We start from the raw sequence: 16372 nt of genomic DNA on the forward strand, positions 1-16372 counted from the left end.
CTTCTACAGCTATAAAGAATAACCTCCCCCATCTCAGTATTTTCCATCTGTCTTAATTGCCAAACCAATCTGACTCTCTACAGTAAAATCTGCTGATTTAATACTGTGTGTGCTTTCCCCCTATTATTCTAAAGTGTTTAAAAACTATTATGTGTGTCATTATTATAATCCTAGGATCCTTTGAAAAATCCCATAAAAATGGTGTTATCTATATTCTACTAATCCTTTCCTGTCTCTTTGTCTGCTTGTAACCTTCAGTTAGCCCAAATGGTACATCATAGTGCAAAAATATTTGAATCGGGTACCTCAAGTCCACCAACTTAAAGAATGCATACAAAATCTGGGACTCATTACTCCTATGTAATTGAAATTTCAAGGATCTTCACACTAATTGTTTTCACAAAATTGTGACTACTGCAGTGTGGACGGAGTCAGCCACAGCTGTGTGATCATCATTTCCAAATACTCATTGCCAGCTGCCCATAAGGAAGATCAATGGGGAAGACAGCAGGAAGTCAGAAGTCATTCCCGCTCCCATTTTTTTTTGCCTGTCTGTGGTCATTCTGTTTCTCAGTTTAAGGAAATATCTCTGAAAAAATAACCCAGTGGGTTGTCCAGTTAGTTCTAAAATGCAGACAGTGGTCTTGAATCAGAGAAGTAAGAGTATTTACGGATTTGGCTCAGCTTTTTCTGAATCTAAGGAATTAGCATGTTTGATTCCATTAACACTATCTACAGGTTTAAGTTTTGTTCTGTCATGTTTTGAGAATTTCATTTAGTAACGATCTCAACAATTCAGTTTGCAGGATTCTTTTGGATATAAAAGGCTGGGGATGTAACCCTGAGGGTTTTTTCTCACTTGGCAAATTTAAACAATCTCCATCACTCCTGTTGCTGGCAAGAACATTTACTAGCATAAGCTGGACAGCCTCTGTTGCCAATTCCTGTTCTGCCACAGTAATGCAGCTGGCAAATGGAGCTGTTTTGTATGGTTATTGTGGGCCAAAATTAGGAAAAAGGGATAGTTGGTGTAGTGATTAAAGGCACCCAGTTGGGGACGGGGACCTGGGAGTTCTAGTCACACCTGAGGCACAAAACCAGCTGAGTCACCTTGAGGCAGTCCCTCTAACTCTAGGAAGGAAGCAATGGCCAACCACTCCTGAAAAACCTTGCCAAGAAAACTGCAGGACCAGCCAATGCTGCCCCCCTTTCTCTTATCAGGGATCCAAACTTATTAAATGGACTAAAATTCTTATCATCTCCAGCTATCATGAATAAATAATCCAGCACATGTGAAGAACAGGTTGGGGAAGGATCCCCAGTTGGTCTGTAAATGACTGGAAATTCACAAACAGCAAGCCAGCTCGCTTACTTGCATGTTAATTATTTTAAAAAACGAATGTTTCATTAAGCGTTACAATTGTATAAAACTACATTAATCATACAAAAGGCAAAATGCATTAACCTGAATGGAGACCTTTTTGCCCTGTGATAAAACTCAAAACCGCATCCCAGAAGTCACAACTATCCAGATTTAGAGTAATCTTAACCAGGGGTAGGTTCCGGCAGGCACTACTGCTGGTTCGCTCGTGGGGACGCTGGGTGTGTATGTGTGTGTGTTTGATGGGCACTGTATATGCATGCACAGTGCAATATTGTTCTGCGTATGTGCAGAAGTGAAAAACAAAATGGTGGCACCTATGGCGTTGCCCAGAGAACCAGTTTGGGGCTGTGGCAGGCCTCGGCTGCTCCGGTTCCAGTGACCCAGGCCGCCAAACCACTACCGGTTCAGCCAAAGAGGTCCGAACCAGTAGGAACCCACTACTGATCCTAACAGAGTAACCACCGGTTATGAATCCAGGGTGAAATAACATTTTCCATATCAAAAACAAGTGAGCAGTTAGTTTCCACCTCATCATCTGACTATCTGAATATCTTTACCAACCCATGAAATACAGTACAAAAAAGAGAGTTTCAAGTCAACTTTGAAGAATTGGTTTCCCATTAACATTCAGTTATAAGGTCCTTACTATTCATTCTTGTCTGGCACAAGAAGGAATAAAGATTGTTTGTAACATCCAGTGATTACTGTACAATATTATGAACATCCAATCTTTTAAAAAAGGCATTTGGAGATTTAGAATACAAATCAGGATGTCCCTGGATTTTTGTCATCTTTTCACAGAGACTCCGTAACTATGCCATGTGTGCTTGGGGCCTGCCCTGTAAATGAAACAAGCTTTATGGAGACCATAGTTAGCTCAGGAATATTTGGTGTAACATACCATGTAAGACACATTTTATAGTGTATTGATTGATATAATGAACTGGAGTTCATTGAGGGCCACATCAGGATTGTGTTTGACCTTGAAGGACCAGGGTGGGTGTGGCCAGCTCAATGTCACTCTTCTCAAGAGCACCTGAAAAGGCCCAAGCGCTTCACCAGCAAAAACGGGCTCCTGAGCGCCATTTCTGGCTGCAATAGCCTCTTGCAAACCTGCGGGAGCTTGGGAGTGCCACCCGCGGCCCTCACGGGATCTGTTTTCATCTGCGACGGCCTCCTGTAACCCTCTGCCAGCAAAAGCAGAGCTTGGGATGGCTGCATGCAGCCCTCCAGAGCTTCATTTTTGCTGGCAGAAGCACTGCATGTCGATCCTTTGCTGTTTCTAGGGTGGCTCCATGGGCCAGATCTAAGCATCCCATAGCCCAGATCCATCCCCTGGGCTTTGAGTTTGACACCCCTGGTGTAGTTCATGAGGACTGCTCCAAAGGGCTCCATGCTTTAGTGTAGGAGTGGGGCCCTTTTATTAGTTGTGGACTTCAACTGCCTGAATTCCTGATCCAGCCCTGCTAGCTTAGGAATTCTAGGAGTTGGAAGTCCATAAGTCATAAAGGGCCACCTCTGCTTTAGCATTTGTAGACATTGATAACAAAAATAAACTTACTTGAGAAAATGCACAGAATATCATCTAATAACATGAATAAGACTAGATCAAAATTGTCTCCAGGTTGCCAATTTCCCATGCATAAAATTTTTTGCTATGGCATGTCATTTTATGTTCGTCTTTTCCTTCCTCCCTCCCTTCCCCCGCTCCCTCCACAGGAGTGGTACGAGCCTCAAGCATCTTTCCTATCCTAAGTGCTCTTTTGCTGTTGCTGGGTGGGTTCTGCGTAGCTGCCAGCCGTGTCTACAAGTCGAAGCGCAACATTATTCTAGGTGCTGGCATTCTGTTTGTTGCTGCAGGTAAGTTCTACAGTGGGGATAATGCAGGTAGTTCTTACCGGACCTACGACCACAATCGGGATCACAACCTTAGTCACTAAGTGATGTGGTCATTAAGTGAGTCCTCGTGTGATTGTGCCCAATTTTACCACCCTTTTCACTGCAATTGTTGAGTGAATCTGGCTTCCCCCATTGTCTTTGCTTGTTGGAAGTCAGCTGGGAAGGTTGCAAATGGCGATCAAATGGGGAAAATGCAAACATCATAAATACATGTTGTTGTTGTTTTGCCAAGCAACCAAATAGCAATCATGTCACCTTTGGGACATCGCAATAGTCCTTAAGTGCAAGGACCAGTTCCAAGCCATTTTTTTCAACACTATCATCACTGAATGAATGGTCGTAAGTCGAGGACTGCCTGTACAGTGAGTAGATGCAAACTGTCCTTCTCTGGATCTCTAGAGAGATTAGTGGCATAGAGAGTTTGTTCATTGGGACTCTCGTCTCTTGAACTCAAATGCTTCATCCTTGTAATCCACCTCTCCTGAGCCATGACTCGCTTTGTACAACTTCATGCATCCTTCTTCAGCTTCACAACTATCACCACTTTTCCCTCCTGGTTGTGTTCTGACCACAGAAAACCGGAAATGTAATTGGCAATTCTTGATTGCAGACTTGGGTCTGGAGTGGGGGGGGGAGGGGGAAGCCATTTTGATTTGATATGCTTTCCTATGTGTCTATGGAGATTCTCAGTCATCCGGGTCCATGGCTGTCCCAAAGGTTTTTTTTTCAAAAGGCAACTGGACTTTCTGGTTTTTCCTTGAAGATTTTTTGCTTCTCACCCAAGAAGCTTCTTCAGAACTGAAGACGCTTCTTGGACGAGAAGCAAAACGTCTCCAAGGAAAAACGAAGGAAAAAAGCACAATTGGAATATTCCTGTTTGTCATTGATTCCTTTTCTGCTCGATATGGAAGGGTTTCGAATTGTATGTCCTGGTTTGCAACATCTCTAGAATGTCTTATTAGCAGGCCTAACTTTAGCCAGAAGTACAAATGTTATAATATAAATGCACTATAGAGCCCGGTGGCTTTACCATATGAAGGGGGGTAGGCCCATGTTTCGCATTATTTCATGCACATAGACATGTCAAGTTTTCTCCATCTTCCTGCTCTTTATTTATTTACCGTTCATCCCTCTTATGTACGTCTGTTTATCTATTTCTTCCTTTTCCAGCCCTGAAAATAAGGTAAGGATTTTAAATGACCTCCAGGCCCTTTCATTTTCCTACTCCTCCCATTGTATACATCCAAACGGTAATGAATTTTCTATCTTTCCACTCAAACAGCCCTATAATCAAAATCTGCATCCTGGCAGGACCCAAGGGAAGCCAGGATCTAAAGTCAAGAAGTACCAAATACCAATAGAAACCGCTGATGCTTCAGAATCAGAGGCCTTGAAGAAAAGTAGTTTGTGAAGGACCCTTGATGCATTTTGAGCTTGGAGCTTTTTTTTTTTTTTTTTGCAGATGTTTTGTTCCCCAGCTAGGTAACATCGTCAATCATGCAAACCCCACACCCTTCTAGCACTGATGACGTTACCTAGTTGGGTAATGAACTGTCTGCAAGAAAGCAACCAAGCTCAGAATGTATCAAAGACCATGCAGTCCAATCCTGAGCTACAAATATTATCTTCCATCAGTATTTCTTTCTGAATAGAGGCCAATCTCACTATGTGTGTGAGAGAGGGAGAGGGAGGGGGGGGATGTGGTTTTTCTCTGTCATCTAGGGTAGGGTATGCAAGCTGTGACCCATGGTTTAGAGGTGGATTCCTACTGGTTCGGCCCAGTTTGGCCAAACTGGTAGTGGTATGCCAACCTGGCTCTCAGAACCCGCAGCTACCCAGACTGCCCACGCCTCCGAACCGGTTTCCCAGCCGCCACCACCATCTTTTTTTTTTTAAAGTTCTATGCATGCGCAGAACAATTTCCATTGAACTGCACATGCGCACACATGCAGGTGTACGAACAAACCAGCAGTAATGCTGGCTGAAACCCACCCCTGCCATGGATCATATTTTTTGTAGCTTTCGAAACTTCTCGGATTGCACTACCCAAATTAGTGGGAAAGTACCAATTATACCAGTGCACTCTTCAGCTGTTAAGAAAAAAAAAGGTAAAATCAATGTATTATACTCCCAAAAGGCTTAGCAAAGCTATTTTTACTTTAAAACAAAAAATAAAAACCAGTTCCCTCCCACCGAAGAGAGAGAAGAAAGAGTTTAGAAGTTCTTGTCCTATCTCTTAAAGAGATGGTTCTCAGCTGCCAATACAAATGAAATAAAATCAACAATTGCCGGAGATGCTGTAATCTGAAGCAATGCAGCTATTGTCCTGCCATTGAATCTTTTGACCACAATTAGGATTAGAATTTCCATTGCTAACCAAGGCAGTTCTTAAATGAGCTGCACCCAATGCTATGACCTGTTTTGCCATAGTTGGTAAGTAGATCACTGCAGTTGTTAAATGAATCATGTGATTGTTAATTGAATCTGGCTTCCCCCATTGGCTTTGCTTATTGGAGGTCAACTGGGAAGGTCGCAAACGGCAATCCCACAACTCTGCAACACACGTCAACTGTCGTAAGTACATCCCAGATGCCAAGTACATCCTTGAATTTCGATTACGTGACTGTGGAGATGCTGTAATACAGGGAGTCCTTGACTTACGACCACAGTTGAGCCCAAAATTTCTGTTGGCAAGTGAAACATTTCTTAAGTGAGTTTTGCCCCATTTTACAACCTGTCATGCCACAGTTGTTAAGTGTAGCAGTGCAGTTGTTAAGTTATTAACATGGGTGTTAAGTGAATCTGGCTTCACTAAATAAAACAATGTAAGTCGTAAGATACAAGCAACGAATTTATATAAAAAGATAAGGACATAGGAAAAATGAGAAGAATAGTAATACAGCTCTACTAAGTAGTTTGACAGTGTTGTAGGAACCGGTTGTTTAGCAGAGTGGTGGCTGGAGGAAAAAACTGTCCTTATGTCTACTTGTTTTGGCATGCAATGCCCTATAGCATTGTCTTGAGGGGAGAAGTTGAAACAGTTTATGTCCAGTATGTGAGGAGTCTGTAGATATTTTCACAGCCCTCTTTTTTGGCTCGTGCAGTATACAGGTCTTCAACAGAAGGCAGGCTGGTAGCAACTGCTATTTTTCTGCAGTCCTAATTGTCCATTGAAATCTGTCTGTCTTGTTGGGTTGCAGAGCCAAACCAGACAGTTGTAGAGGTGCAGATGACAGAGACAATAATTCCTCTGTAGAACTGTATCAGCAGCTCCTTGGGCAGTCGGAATTTTCTGAGTTGGAGCAGGAAGAACATTCTTTGTTGTGCTTTTTTTAATGACTTTTTTATGTTAGGCGTCCATTTTAAGTCTTGAGATATGATAGAACCTGGAACTGTGATGGTGAACCTATGGCAAGCGTGCCAGAGGTGGCACACAGAGTCCTATCTCTGGGCATGCACACCGTTGATAGCTGCTCTTCTGGGTTCTGGTGCACGCATGCGCACGCAAAGACCAGCTGGCTGGCGCACATGCACGTACTGGAACCTGAAAGAGGAGCTGGCCGGCACGCGCATGCACACGGGGCAGCTGATCTTCCAGTTTCCGGCACTCCCACACAAACAAAGACCAGCTGGCCGGCATGCATGTGTGTGCCGGAACCCAGAATAGCATCTGCTCTTCTGGTTTTGGCACTCGGTGATGAAAAGGTTGGCCAACACTGGTCTAGAAACCTGAAGTATCTACTATTAATAATTGATAAATGTCTAGTATTGTAAGAAGTAGTAGAATGGGGGGGGGCTCCTCCTAAAATCTACTATCATAACTCACTTTTTTTCAGTTCCAGTGTAAGTTCCAATGGTCATTAAATGAATTGGTGTGAGTCAAGGACTACCTATAGTTGTAAATGCAAAGACTGGTTGCAAGTCTTTTTTTTAAAATGCCGTTGTAACCTCAAATGGTTGCTAAACAAATGTTTGCAGGTCAAAGACTTCCTGTTTAGGGTTCTTCCTCTTTCTCGCTCTCTTTTTTTAGTCCATCGTCAACCTCTCCCTGTCAGGCCTGGAAGCTGTCTTTTAACTTTGGGACTTCTGATCTGCCACATTTTCTATTGTGGGAAACTGGGAGGGGGGATTATACAGAGCATGGGTGATTTGTAGCCATAACAACATTCTTTCTCTGAAAATCAAGGCTGTTTTGCCCTGCAGCTGCGGTGAGGTGACTGGGAGGCATTTCCAGTTTTAGAGGGTGCCTGATTGGATCCTGTGATGGACATGTGGTGCTGGGCAGGGAATTGAACTTTCTTTTGGGTGGAGAAAATCTGGAAACTTTCAGATTTGGGTTTTCCCAGATGTGCCAATATGACATCTCTAATAAAATGGAACTTTGAGGAATTTCAGGCCTCAGAGTTTTCATTGGGGGTGTTACTTGGAACCCTGATGCTCTCAGTCTCTCTCTCTGTGTGTCTGTCTCTGCCTCTCTCTCTCACATACAGGCCTCAGTAACATCATCGGCGTCATCGTCTACATCTCAGCCAATGCTGGTGATCCCGGCACAAAACGTGACGATGAAAAGAAGAGCCACTATTCTTACGGCTGGTCCTTCTATTTTGGTGGCCTTTCTTTCATCCTGGCTGAGATGATTGGCGTTCTGGCGGTTAACATATACATTGAGAAGAACCGCGAAGCCCATTGCAAAAGCCGCACAGAACTCTTGAAGAACCCTTCTTCCTCCTCCTCAGCCATCTTACGCCTGCCCAGTTACCGTTTCCGATACCGTCGCCGGTCACGTTCCAGCTCCCGCTCCACTGAGCCCTCCCAGTCTCGAGAAACCTCCCCCGTTGGCCTGAAGGGCTTCCCTTCCACCGACATCTCTATGTACACACTGTCTAGGGACCCGTCCAAGGCCAACGTCAGTTCCCTCTATGGCGGTGCCAGTGAGACCGCCTCCACAGGGGCAACGACCTCCGGGGTGACCTCCGGGACTGGCGGAGGATTCTTACAGTTGCACAACACCTTCCCCAAAGATCCTGGAGTGACAGTCACGGTGACTGGGCCTGGGGTAGCAGGAGCCACTGGTACCCTGGGTAAGGATGCCTCCTCCAACACCAACACACTCAACAGGAAGACCACGCCAGTGTAGGGATGGACCTAAGAGAGGAGAGGGCATGGGAAGGAGAAAAGGGGAAGAAAAAAAAATACTGTTCAGAGGACATCAGGCAAGTCAGAATGTTGAGAAGCGAGAAATCCATCCATCCAGTGAGCATTTTTCTTGCTTGCTTTGCTTTGCTTTGCTCCTTCATCCTCTCCCCCTCCCCTCCTTCCTCTCTTTTCCATTCTTCTCCCTGTTCCCGTCTGTCTTTCCTTTCCACCCCCTCTCTCTCCTCCCCTCCTTTATCCCCTCTTCTCATTCTCTCCCCTCCCTTTCCTCCCCCCTCCCGTTCTTCCTCTCCTTCCCCCTCCTCTCCCTCTCCTTCCCCTCTCAATCCATTCAACCAACCACTTCCTCTGATTCACCCAACCACAGGATCCAAAACCACAATTTTAGTGGAACAGAGGTGAAGGAGTTGGGCTGTGCTCACCAAGGGGCTTTCAGGAAAGGGGTGCACATATTCTTATTACCCAGATCAAAAGAAATTACTCAAACACCACAGTCCTTTCAAGCGGGCACACTGGGGAGAACCAGAATTGACCCTGGACTACCCAAAAGCAATGCTGTGATTATTTGCTCTGTAGTCGTGGGAAGAAACGTAATTCTTCTCACACACTAAGTGAAGACCTCTCCTACAGCCTGCTAAGGGATAAGTATAGACGAAGGCCCAGCCCCCACTCCTAAGCCTCCTACAAATGGCTTCCACAGCATAGTGTGCCAAATTTGGGGCTGCAGTGTGGATCAAGAGATTTGTTGTTTCCTCCAGAGGGAAAAGGAAACCCTCTCTTCCACTGCAGTTTAATTAAGGGCTGACAAAAGTTTGTGCCAAACAGTGCTGGAGAACAGTACAAAAAAAAAAAAAAAGGTGGGTGGGTTTGAAAATCTAAATGGACCTACTGCCCCCTAGTGGTTGTCAGAAGTATTTCGAATCCACTAGTTTTGCCATATTTCCTTCCTTTTTATCCTTGACTTTGGCCCAACTCTTTAAGACCGAGCCATAGCTTTTCCTGAGATGAAGCTGCCTCTGGAGAAGAGGGAATCCTTGCTGTATTATAAAATTGTCCCTTGTCCATATTGAAGTGACATTCTGCCAATTATTAGTCCTGTGGTTTGTCTTGTCCACCCCACAGAGCAGCCTTCCCCAGACATGATCCACGGTAGTTCCCTGGTTGTCAGACGACATCATGGGAGATCTGATGATTCATCACATCTGGAAGAAAGCTGGTTGGAGAAGGCTGCTGCAGTAGAACGGCTGACAGATTTTTCCCAGCGTTATTATCTTCTTTTCTATATCTGGAAGAACTTTAAAACAAAGAAACAGAGATGGTTTATATCTCTGCCCAATCCTACCTACCCCAGAATCAGCTTCCTAGGAAGACTTTTTACATATATGATAAATTTATAAGTGCACAGACACAAATATACGCCTAGAGATATTTATGAAGAGACTATTGAAATTCTTGTGATGTTTCATAGGACTTGGTTAATTAAACTTTTGGTCAGTAGTGAAACACAGGATCTTCCTTACCCTCATATTTCCTTCGCTGGTGGATGCTTTCCCTCAATCTGGAAATCCTCACTGCCAACCTTGCATCTCCTTGTTATACAATTGCACCACCCAGAGCTCCCATAAGGACCAATGCAGTGTTTTTCAACCTTGGCAACTTTAAAATACATAGACTTCAACTCCCAGAATTCCCCAGCCAAACCTACTGATTGGAGAATTCTGGGAATTGAAGTCTGTGGAAATTAAAATTGCCAAGATTGAAAAGCACTGCTCTAGTGTATAATTTATATACCACTACCCCATCTTCCACTTAGTGACATTCTCACCCAAAGTTTATTTTGGCTACATCCTGACTACAAAACAAAAGCTGAAAGTTGCTGGTTTATGCCAAGATTATTAAAGCCTATGGCAGTCAGGTGCCAGATAGGTACTATTTTATTTTTATTTTATTTTTATTTTTTATAGTGACCCTAAAACACGGACTCAGGGAAGGTTTCGGTAAATAGATATTAATAAAATGGAGAACTGTAATCTAATATATATGGAAATGGATTGGAAAATGTAAATTAAAAGATGGATCACCAGAATCTTACTTTTTCTTCCATGAATGAGAAGTACTATAGACCAAATGATCCACATTCTGCAATATGTTAAACAAATATTCAAATCAGCGGAAACTACACAGGCAGCCCACGAAGGCTGTTGCAATCTTGCTTAGTTAGTAAGTATTAATTAGAAGCAGTAGAATTCTGACTAAGCAACCTTACTGTCTGGTTGTTCAGTGAATTAGTATCATTCTGGCCACCGAATTTTGCTTTGGAATTCACAGGTTACAGAATTAATAGAAAAGTCCTATTTGTCTTTACTATATTAGCCCTATATCTAATGGGGTCTGTTTCCTAGTAAGAAAGTTTAAGATTGCCACTCTGGGGGGTCACTCATGCAGAATTTCAAGCCAGAAGAGAAAGTGATTTAACTCAGCTACTCATCATGACACACTGATTTGAAGAACCAGGTTAGAGATAAATTAGACAAGTTAGAACAATTAATCAATAGAACAATTTGCCTCCAGAAGTTGTGGGTGCTCCAACACTGGAGGATTCTAAAAAGAGATTGGACAACCATTTGTCTGAAATGGGATAGGGCTTCCTGCTTTTGCAGGGAGTTGGATTAGAAGACCTCCAAAGTCCCTTCCAACTCTGTTATTCTATTATGCTGTTAAATTGTCATGGAGAAAAGCTATCTGTGTGGTTGCTTGGAATAAAAAAATAACGTGATGACATATTATCAATCACTTGTCATGAAGAGTAACTAAAACCTTTGAACAATTTATTGTTTGGGTAATAGAAATACAGTTTGCCAAGATGTTCATTAGGGACATGCTTTGTTTTTTCAGTAGCTAATATTATGGGAATCTGAAAAACAGTTAGAAACTGTTTACTGTTTCTTCTAGGCTTTGGAGAAGAAGTATTTTTTTTCCTCATATGTTTTAATGAAAATGTATTATTCTTTGTTCGGAGCAGGTCTTAGAAAATGTAGAGAAGGGTGAGATTTTTTTTCCATTCTTTTTGTGACAATGATATCATTTAAAACAAAAAACTCTTCAGAAAGAAGGACATTTAAAATGTGGAAAGAGAAAGGGGACACTATTCGGTGGGAAAGTATCATCTGTTCCAAGTTTTTCTGTATAAAGTGGGTTTCGTATTTTTTTTAAGAAGTGTTCGGAATACAAGAACAGGAACACTGGCAAAAATCCAGTGAGTGTGCTACACAGAGAAACTTATAGCTGAAGGGAAAATCAGAAGAAACATTAACAATGAAAACACTTGTCTGTCTGTCATAATAGCAACAAACAAATGCATGGATTTTTACTGGAATCTACCTTTCAAATAAAGTCCTATGAAAACACTTTTGTGGGCAGATGTTATTGAAGGGAGAGAAAAGCATATCCAAACTGTGGGTGGTAGAAAGTTTTGTGCCTTGAGAATAGATCATTTGGGGGTGGGGCTGTGAAAGAAAGCCAAAGATTTAACACCAGAGTATCCACAAGGTAGGGTCAAAAAAATGTTAAGGTGGGAATTGTAGTGGTATGATTGAAAATCTGTTTTTTTATGTGAACATATAAAACATACAAAACGTTTTGTTTTGTTTTTTTAAAATAGTTTTTATTAAACATTTTTACCTTTAAAAACAGAGGAAAAAACAACAAAAAAGAATAAAAACAAGAACAAACATAACAATATAAAATAGTTATACAGCCTTCTGTATCGGCATTCATAGCCTTTGTAGTTCTCCATTCTCCATTGTCTATCGATTTTAATTTCTATAATAGCATAATAACAGTTGTACTAACACTTGTAATAATATTAATTGTTCATATACAAAATGTGAACAACAATTTTATGTGAACATACAAAACAGGTATAACATTGATTACACCTGTTGAGGCTACCTAGTTGATGTTTTTTTGCCCTACAAACACCCCTGCAATGTTCTGACTTTTTTTTTTATGCTAACCTGTCTAGAATGGACCTGGCTAGCTGGTAGAGCAAGATTTGTGCACTTGTCTCACACACATATTATCCAGTTTTATTTTTGCTTCACGCCTTCAGGTGTCTCAAAGCTGGCTCTGTCTTTGCCCGCAAACAAGTCATTATTGGTAAATGTTTCTGGTAGTAGCTGTCACATCAGCTCTGTGTCTTTCCACATTGCATGTTGAACTTGCTGGACTATTTAATCAGTGGTTCCCAATGTGCACCCCACAATTTGAACCTTGTTTAAACCAGGTTAATGGCCTTTTAGGCTTCCTCTGCATGAGTAGAGTTCACTTTTTAAGTAAAATAAGAATTATATGTCATGGGGGTGAGGGGGGCATCAGGTTTTTAAAGATTCTTAGGTGGAGCATGGCCAAAAAAAGTTTGGGAACTAGTGATTTGGAAGGTGTAATGAACCACTTTTTTGATGATTCAAATCATACTACAAGCTGGTTTCTTAGTATTTACCTCCCTACTTCCAATTAATTTATGTCTGGACTTTAGAGCACTATCTGCCTTCCATGCGCTGCCAAATATGATGGATTTCAAAAATTCTAGTGCTGAGGGGCTGCCAGGAAAAGGTGCACATTATTTATATAAGGAGCAGGAAAAAGAAATACAAAAATTAAGTTTTCCATAGGTCCTTCCAAATGAAGGGATCACAAAAGTGACTACATCTGGTTTTTTTTTTTAGAGGATCAGATTGTGTATGTGATTACCCCCCCCCCCTCCAATGATATTTGAAAGAGGAAGAAGAAAATGTTCTCTTTTCTTATTTTCCATAAGATGATTGAGGGGAAGAACTAATATATTTTCTTCTTTTACTTTTTTTTATAAATGTGATTGCTTTTAAAGTAATGACAGAAAAAGAAAAATACAAAGGGAACAAAACGCAAAGATGCATACCTTGTCCTCTACATTATTGAAATTCATTTTCAATATTAAGCAAAAATCAAGAACAGAAGGGCACAGCCTCATACTGAAAAGAGAGACATTAAAAAGTAATGTTCAAAAGTATTCTAAAACTATTCCTTCCTATTATCTCTATATACAAAAATGGCTGTGTGTGTATATATATATATTCCAGCATAACTCTGGAACGCCTTGAGCAATTTCAACCAAACTTGGTACACAGATAACTTACTCACTGGGAAAAAATACTGTCAGAGTAAGACACCCATAACACCCCTCTGGGTTTGTGTTCTGTTAAGATACAGCCTGTTGTGCCTTAAAATGGAGTCTATTGTACTGCTGTAAAATGGCTTATACTGTTCAGCGCAGTGGAGTTGCCATGGTAACGGCTTCACAGTACTCCACAAGGGGGCTCCCTCTGGTAAGGGGGGGGGGGGAAATCCAACATTAGAAATTACGTTTGGCCTGGACATTTTCTCCCTATAAATAAATACCTGGGCAACGCTGGATTATCAACTAGTTTGTTTATATAATTTAGAAGCTACCGAGATCCAAAATGCTGTGGATAGTTTCTATTTTAAAAATAAGAAATCTTTTTAAAAAATACTCCCCAACTTACAACCATTCGTTTAATGTTTGTTTGAACTTGGAACAGCATTGAAAAAAGCGATTTTTTTTCACGTGACCGTTGCAGCCTCCGCATGGCCACATGATCAAAATCCAGATGCTTGGCAACTGGTTCATGTGACCCCCTTTAGCGACCTTCTGACAAGCAAAATCAATGAGGAAGGTAGACTCATTTAACAATCGTGTTACGAATTTAACAACTGCAGTGATTCTGTTCTGTAGGGAGAACGAGGCAGGCAGGAACTGAGGCAAGGCAGGTTGAAGCTAACACAACCTTTATTAACAGTTTAACAAGATAAAATGCAAGGCAAATCTCGAACTGGCAAACAGCAACATTTGACAGCTGACAGCCCTTTTATACCGGAGCTGTCAGATGCTGAACCAATAGAATGGCTGCATTCTCCCTCCAGCTGGCTGCTCGCGTCTTGACCAATCAGGAGCCGGCAATGATAGTCAACGGCCTCGTAGCCTCGAGGACTTAACACCCCTCTCCTCCCAGTTAGCATATGCGTAGTCCAGGGATGTACAGTCACTAGAGGCAAGGGAGGCGGGGCCTCACCAGTCTCCTCAGGAAAAGGAAATAATTTTAAAGATTTTTTTTAAAAAAAAATTAAAGCCAAGATAGTTGCTACCAGATTCCAAGTCACAGTGGCTTGGTGTCTCCTTAGTGTTAACCAAAGCAGGAGGCGAGAGAACTCGGGGCCTCCTTTGCATAAGGAATTTTTCGCCTTTTAAAAGTTAAGAAAGAGTTAAAAAGCAAAAAATTTCATATGCAAAGGAGGCACTGATTCTCCCGCCTCCTGATCTGGGAGCAGCGAATCATGCCTTGTTGTTGCAATTGAGCACGCTTACGTTGGGTGGGTTATTTCGGAGGGCGCGCTTCAGAGGAGAGAGGAGTGGGGGAGAAGGAAGAGGCTCGCTCTTCACCTCTCCCCAACCTTCCCAGGGTCCAGATTCCCTTTGCTGCAAGCCTTGCCGTCTCTTGCATCCCAAAGGTGGGTGGGTGTGAGAGCTTTGGTGGCCCCAATTCTTCTCGGGGGGGGGGTGTCTCCTGGGGCTGCTGGCTAAATAGACTCCCGAGGAGCAACCCCTTCCCTCCTAGTCTCCCTGTGGGTAGCTGGAAATGTCCGCGCATTTCAGCCAGCCATAAAATGCTTAGCCGGGGGTTTCCTTGCAAGAGCCAGGCGGGAGAAGCCCTCACTTCTTTCTTCTGGAGACGGGCACTTTGCATCGTGGGAGCTGCCAAGCGCCTTTGCTGCAGATCTGGGCGCTTGGCGGCTCCCACGATGCAAAGTGCCCCGCTGCCCCCGATGCCACGCCGTGCCCTTCCGAGTGATACACTGACTTCCCCAGTTCCTGGCCCAGCACCTCCTTGCAGAAGCATCTGCTGCGAGGCAAAGCGGCCCAAGGCTGCAGGAATGCCCCGCCGGGCGAAGGAGGGGCGGTGGCGGCGGCAGTGGCTGCTTTAAGCATTGCCTTGTCTTGCAGCCGGGGACGCTCCGGGCTGCCGGCCACTGGCACGCGCTCCTGCGAGAGCCTCTGCGCGGCGCTGGGAGGCCGCAGAGAAGCTCCCCCAGAGGCGATCCAGGACTTCCAGCGGCGGAGCTTGGAGAAGCAGCGACCGTAGGCCAGGGCAGCGGGCGGGCGGCGGCATCGGGGGTGGCAGGGCACTTTGCATCGCGGGAGCTGCCAAGTGCCTTTGCTGCAGACCTGTGTGATTGGCGGCTCCCGCGATGCAAATCCCCCCCCCCACCGCTGAGGCCGACCGCTGCCCCGCTGAGCTGCTTCGCCAAAGGCTGGGAAGGAACTCCGCTGGAGCTGGCGAGTCTTTGAAGAGATGCCCAGCTGAGCCTCACCAGGCATAAACCTCACCGCACGTCACTGGCATAGTCAGCCAAGCACACAGGCCAGCGTTGGCTCTGGCCTGATTGTCTTAGTTCAGGGTGGCCAAAGGAAGAGAAGCTGGTGGAAAGTCCTGTGGAGCTTCAGGAGACTGCGCGGGAAACTTGATTGCCATGGGACTGATCGGATTTTCAGGTAAGCCTGGCGACGTTAACGCATCGGTGGAGGGTGTTGCGTGCGATTCTGGTTGCGCTGGAGCAGCCTCTGCCGATATTAGTTCCCCAGGACAGGATAGGGCCTGCACCAGGTGCTGGTCTGCTGCACTGGTGACTTGCTGTCTGATCTGGCTGATGTGTCGCAACCCACAATGGGTATTGGCTACCCTTGATAATCTCTGAGGTGAAGTGGGCACTGTCTGAGTTGAGCTTTGGTCAGGCTGGGCACTATCCGTTTGATAGTAGCCCAAGAGAACAGAGATTTGGAAGAGCCAGTGTCCACTTCCATCTTGCAGGGTTCTCCCT

The 16372-nt window shown here is 43.8% G+C and overlaps 1 protein-coding gene across 1 annotated transcript in view; it reads left to right on the top strand.

Moving 5' to 3' along the window:
* Positions 1 to 11844, top strand: part of CACNG8 (calcium voltage-gated channel auxiliary subunit gamma 8) — a 35592-nt gene extending 23748 nt beyond the window's left edge. Inside the window, exons 4-5 of the mRNA XM_014052459.2 lie at positions 3104 to 3244; positions 7774 to 11844. Of these exons, the coding sequence (XP_013907934.1) occupies positions 3104 to 3244; positions 7774 to 8420 (788 nt within the window). The 3' untranslated portion in view covers positions 8421 to 11844. The remainder of the gene's footprint in view (positions 1 to 3103; positions 3245 to 7773) is intronic.
* The last annotated feature ends 4528 nt before the right edge of the window (positions 11845 to 16372 follow it).

Source organism: Thamnophis sirtalis, unplaced genomic scaffold (genome assembly GCF_051295495.1).
Source record: "Thamnophis sirtalis isolate CommonGarterSnake01/CBP01778 unplaced genomic scaffold, rThaSir2_p1.2 scaffold_4, whole genome shotgun sequence".
Classification (NCBI taxonomy): Eukaryota; Metazoa; Chordata; class Lepidosauria; order Squamata; family Natricidae; genus Thamnophis; species Thamnophis sirtalis.